Source organism: Gavialis gangeticus, unplaced genomic scaffold (genome assembly GCF_001723915.1).
Source record: "Gavialis gangeticus isolate Ggan-Ray unplaced genomic scaffold, GavGan_comp1, whole genome shotgun sequence".
NCBI lineage: Eukaryota > Metazoa > Chordata > Crocodylia > Gavialidae > Gavialis > Gavialis gangeticus.
The window spans coordinates 234,356,035-234,361,674 of NW_017729032.1; the positions used below are offsets into that span (position 1 = coordinate 234,356,035).

Here is a 5,640-nt window from a genome sequence, read left to right on the forward strand (position 1 = left end):
GCTGCTCCCCAACAAGGCACAAGGAGTTTACACACCCTTTGAATGGAAGATGCAATGCAAATGTAAGATTAGGAAACTGTGGCCCAAATGGATGCCCTGAATCTGCCAAGGGTACTTGGATCTCTATAATGTGCCAAACCTAAATAGCACAAATGAGCACTTTCCTTGTTAGAAATGGATGTAGTGCTTGTTGCTATGCCCATTCGGAGTTCTGGGACTTCATGGCAAATTTGTCAGTGCTGGGTGTTTTTCTGAAGACTGGATGCTAATTTCATAGACGTCTAGGCTGGAAGGGACCCTGGAGGATCATCGAGTCCAGCCCCCTCTAATCATTCAAGTGAGTATGTGAAAATATGAGCCAATAAATTTCTATCCTTTGTGGCTAAGAAGGAAGTTTGCTTATGCAATCTTAGTAAGCTCAAGAAGTTCAGAAACCATCAGACAAATAATGCCTCCACCCCTGTATCGTTTCAAATCAAAAGGGCTCATCATATCACTTTGGAGTTCCTAGCTTTGACATTTCGGCAGGGGAGAGTCAATTGATTTTTCCAGCCGCTGTGCCCAAAGCCTCAGCCTGCTCCCTTGCCACCGTCAATCTGAATCATAGACTTTGGGGCACATTTGGTCTTTTTGCAAAGGTCCCTGCTCTTGGTGCCTGGGGATCGTTTGACAATCTCATGTTTCATCAAATAAAACAAAACAAAATAAAGGCAGATTGGGGGGAAAAGCTGGAAAATGGTGACTTGAGAATGAGGTAGCAGGGACAATGAACCCAGCAGTCATTATAATAATTCACATTTCATCACACACACACACACTTTCATATACACTACATTTTATACGTATTTTATTAAAAATTCTGTTGCATGTTTCATATATATTATGCATCAACTTTATTATCATTACAATATTATTGTAAAATGATAATAAATTATTATTGTAATATATATTATTATAATTATTGCAATAATATTATTGTAATAATGATCATAAAGGTGATACATAATACAGTAATGGTGCTGGTACTCTTAGGTAGCTGTGTGGAGGGCGCTCTCCCCTGACAGACGATGGCGCACGCCAGCTGTCGCACGAAGCCCCGCCCCCTAGCGCGCCGAGGTCTGGCACCGCCTCTCTATCAGCCTGTTTCCGGGGCGCCGACCCCTCCCAGCAGGCATTGCAACTCCAGCCGCCCTCCTCCCACCGTCTCGCCTCTTCTTTCCGGACATGCGCATTAGAAGCAAAGAGACCTTTCCTCCCCCCTACCGGAAGTCCCCGCTCTCTCTGAGCGGATCAGCAACGTGTCTTTGTAACTTCAAGACGTATCCTCTCCCGGTGGCTGCCGGGAGTCGTAGTTTCTGTGGGGCCCGGAGCGCTAGGGCGGCGCAGGGGCTCGTGCGTGTGCGCGGACTACTCCTCCCAGCGTGCCGCGCGGCACGGGGGGATTTCCCGGCTGCCCGGCCGGAAAGAACAGTCAGCGCGGGACCGGCGCCGGGCAGGGAGCGCGACCGCCATGGCCGGAGAGATGACGGTGCTGGGTGAGGCTCGTGAGGGTCGCTGCAGGGGAGGGCTGGGTGGGTCAACAGCCCGCGGCCGCGTGGCGCCGGCCCGCGGCCCCCCGACACGCGTGTATATGTACGCATATATGTGGATATGTATGTACCGTATTTCACGGTGTCTAGATCGGCCCGATATATAGGTCGACCCCGTTTTTCTGATCCAGAAGGTAGGATTTTCCTAGATTCAGTGTATAAATCCGCCTTTTTGTATCATAAATATGAGGTCGACTTGGATCGGCCTCTGCACACCCTTACTGCGGGCCGGGCAACCGAGAGGTGGACACGTACCACAGCGCCACTTGCACGGGATAGGTTCGGTGCTCTGGCCTCATCCCTTCTGAGTGGTGCTGCTTGGGCCACACCAGCTGAGTACCAAGCCCAGCACTGCTGGCAGGGGATGGGATCACACCAGCTGAGTGTTGAACTTGGTCTTGTGTGGTGCAGGTGGAGCTGCTGAGTGCCAAGCCCAGCCCGGTCTCTGGGGGGAGCTGGGCTGTGCCGCTCGCAGGGGATGGGACTGGGCTCAGCGCTTGGCTGGTGCGGCCCAGGCAGCACCACTTGCAGGGGATGGGGCAGTGCCAGTTGAGCACTGAGCCCAGCTTTGTCCCCATCCCCTGCAAGCGGTGCCAGGCTCAGTGCTCAGCTGGTGCAGCCCCATCCCCTGTGAGCAGCGCTGTCTGGGCTGTGCCAGCTGAGCGCTGAGCCTGGCACCACTTGCAGGGGACAGTGATACACTGTGTAAGTTGAGGTTGAATTTGTGTGAATGGGGGAGGAGAGTGCTCCACCCAGACTTTAAAACCATTGCTTGGCAATGTCAGCAGCTTCTCTAGTCAAGCAGTGCTGAGGGAGTCAGCTGAGTTAATGGCGCACTGTCATTTATCTGAATAGATTATGGGGGCAGGGGAAGGTGTGTGTAAAGTCTGCAGTGGATGAGCAATTCCACCCATCCAGTGCCAGTCCCAAGCCCAGCTAAAGGAGGAAGGTTAGTGTCAGAAAGGACATCTGGCTGTAAAAGTCTCTGCCAAATCATGGTATGGAACCAGGGAACAAATCTACCTGCTGATGGAGAGTCAGGACACGCAACAGTGACCCCATTTAGACAGGCCAAGTGAGGGAAGAAGTGTGTATGAGTGAGTGAGCAAACCATGGTGTATACACCCACCACCACTTCTCTCTCCTGTTTGACCCAGAAAAGAATGGATATATACACATGCATTCAAGCAGATTACAGTGATACATGAACTCAACTGACTCCCTCAGCACACGTGTATTTTTCTGTGTTTGTATACATGTTTACTTTTCTGAGACGAATAGGAGGAGAGAGAAATGGGGAGCAGATGTTTGCACCATGAATCAGGATGCATAAACTCTTGGACTTCTCACTTTTTAGCCTTGTTGTCATTGTTGTTGTGTGGTGTTGCACAGATTAACACATCTACCATATAGAAACCAAACTTACCTCCCAGCCTGGACAGATCTAGAAATTTGAGAAGAGGGGTGCAGTTGGTGAGATGCATCATCACATATAGAACAAAACCCTTTTTTTCCCTCCAGTAAAAAAGAAACTAGCAGCTTTATTAACATGCCAAGGGCTTAGGGCTGGATTATGCAGTTTAAGATTGAAAATAGAACTTCATTAGAACAAGTAAAAACAATCCACAGGGTGGTGAAATAAGAGCTTCAGGAGCAGCCAACAGGTGGCAGGATAAAGGCTGGTTTGACTGGTGGAACATTAAGAATGTTAAAAAGAAGAGAGGGTCCTGAGTGCCTGTGCAGTGAAGAGTTTAGAAGGGATCGGGTAGACAATAATGAGCCATGAAGTAATTTGACTTCCTTAGCATTGTCTGACTAGAAATGCTGCTGCCACTGCCAGGCAGTTGGTTTTAAACTGTAGGGGGAACAGGCATTAAAGGGGGATGCAATGTGCTCCCCTCGCCCCCAGATCCATCTCTGCCTCCCAGGGAATTGAGGATTAACTAATGTTCATAAAGCAACTGAAAAAGAAAAGTAATCGCAGCATTACTATGGTGTTGTGGTGATGTTTGTTTGTTTGCTGTTTCTGTCTTGTAACTGAGAATAGATGTTGTTACTGACACTAGTGACTCGCTGACTGAATTGTCAGACAGAATCTTGTTGCTGACCTTCTGAGGAAATGAAACTAAGCGGGCAAATAGTTTTCCATGTGAAACCCACATTATATGTTTACACCAAACTAAACGTGTTAAGATGAGTACACTAGTGTTACAGCTGTGAGCTTCTAAGTTTTCAGAGATGTATGCTCTTTAACAGTGCTTTTTCTCCTTGTTTTAGGTTCGGCGGTATTGGCTCTCCTGTTGGCTGGCTATCTGGCACAGCAGTATTTACCTATGCCTACACCAAAAGTCATCGGCATTGATCTTGGTACCACTTACTGCTCTGTTGGTGTGTTCCTGCCTGGCACAGGGGAGGTGAAGGTTATTCCAGATGAAAATGGGCACAATAGCATACCGAGCATGGTCTCCTTCACTGACCGGGATGTGTATGTAGGGTATGATGGCCTAGAACTGGCAGATTCTAATCCACAGAATACCATATATGATGCCAAAAGGTTCATTGGGAAAATCTTCACTCCAGATGAGTTGAAAAGTGAAAGTAGCAGATACCCGTTTAAGGTAAACACAAAACAGCCATTACCAATTCATCCCACTGTAGCCTGTAAGTTTTTTACTCCTTCTTTACACATTCTTTCAATTATGCCTTGAGCTGAACTCTGCCTGCTAGGCATGGGATGTGGTACTGGTCATCCAGTGAATGGCAGTACTGCATGAAGTCAGATTAAAATTGATCTTATTCTTTTCCTTTTGGGACAGTGGGTTGAGAGAGGGAGTTAACCATGTTAGTCTGAATGGGGTGAGAGTGCTATGAAGAAAATTAGGCCCTAGTATGAGAAAAGGAGTGCTATGTGTCACTGCATGAAGCCGTATGAGCAGTTCAGCGGTGCACTTGATGGTCTTTAGAGCAAACAAAGACGAGTTTTTTTTTGTCTGTCAGAATAACCATAATAAGGAGCATCGTTATACGTGTTTCAGGAACAAGTGTTGTATTTGATACTGATGAGATCCAGAGATGAAAACGGCAAAAAAATTAAAATGTAGGTTACCTTGCTATTTCTGGCATGATACATGATTCCCCCTACTTAGCCATCTTTTGTTTTTCACATATCAGCATTAGGTTACTTTACATCTGTGATGACTAAAATTAAAGTGTGGCACACTTTATCTTCAGTGTGTTGTCCTGTAAAATTTGGAGTTTGAGCAAAGCACTTGACCTTGCGCTACAATGAAAAAATTGAGATCTGTATGGAAGTGAGAAAAACTACTCCTGTAGTTTCATAGATTTCATAGACATTAGGGCTGGAAGGGACCTCAGAAGATCATCGAGTCCAACCCCCCGCCCAAAGGGCAGGAAGTCAGCTGGGGTCATAGGATCCCAGCATGATAAGCATCCAGCTTGCTCTTGAAGGTGTTCAGTGTAGGTACTTGAACCACCTCCGATGGCAGGCTGTTCCAGACCATGGGGGCTTGGACAGTAAAGAAATTCTTCCTTATGTCCAGCCTGAAACGGTCTTGTAGTAGTTTATGACCATTCAACCTCATCATCCCTTGGGGCGTTCTGGTGAATAAATGTTCCCCCAGATCCTGGTGGTCACCCCTGATAAACTTATAGGTGGCCATCAGATCACCCCTGAGCCTGCGCTTTTCCAGGCTAATGAGCCCTGTGGCTCTCAGCCTGTTGTCGTAAGGTCTGTTTTCCTGACCTCTGATCATGCACGTGGCTCTTCTCTGGACTCTCTCAAGCTTCTCCGCATCCTTTTTGAATTGTGGAGCCCAAAACTGGATACAGTACTCCAGCTGTGGCCTCACCAAGGCCGAGTACAAGGGGAGAATGACGTCCTGGGACTTGCTTGAGAAGCATCTATGGATGCAAGCCAGCGTTTTGCTCGCTTTACTAGCTGCAGCATCACATTGCAGGCTCGTGTTCGTCTTGTGGTCAATGATGACCCCCAAGTCTCTTTCTTCCATAGTGCTAGCCAGCATAGCACTGC

The 5,640-nt window shown here is 47.6% G+C and overlaps 1 protein-coding gene across 1 annotated transcript in view; it reads left to right on the plus strand.

Moving 5' to 3' along the window:
- Window positions 1–1,437: 1,437 nt before the first annotated feature.
- The window catches only part of HSPA13 (heat shock protein family A (Hsp70) member 13), a 17,537-nt gene continuing 13,334 nt past the window's right edge, over window positions 1,438–5,640 (plus strand). The window contains exons 1-2 of the mRNA XM_019525528.1: window positions 1,438–1,535; window positions 3,867–4,207. Of these exons, the coding sequence (XP_019381073.1) occupies window positions 1,511–1,535; window positions 3,867–4,207 (366 nt within the window). The 5' untranslated portion in view covers window positions 1,438–1,510. The remainder of the gene's footprint in view (window positions 1,536–3,866; window positions 4,208–5,640) is intronic.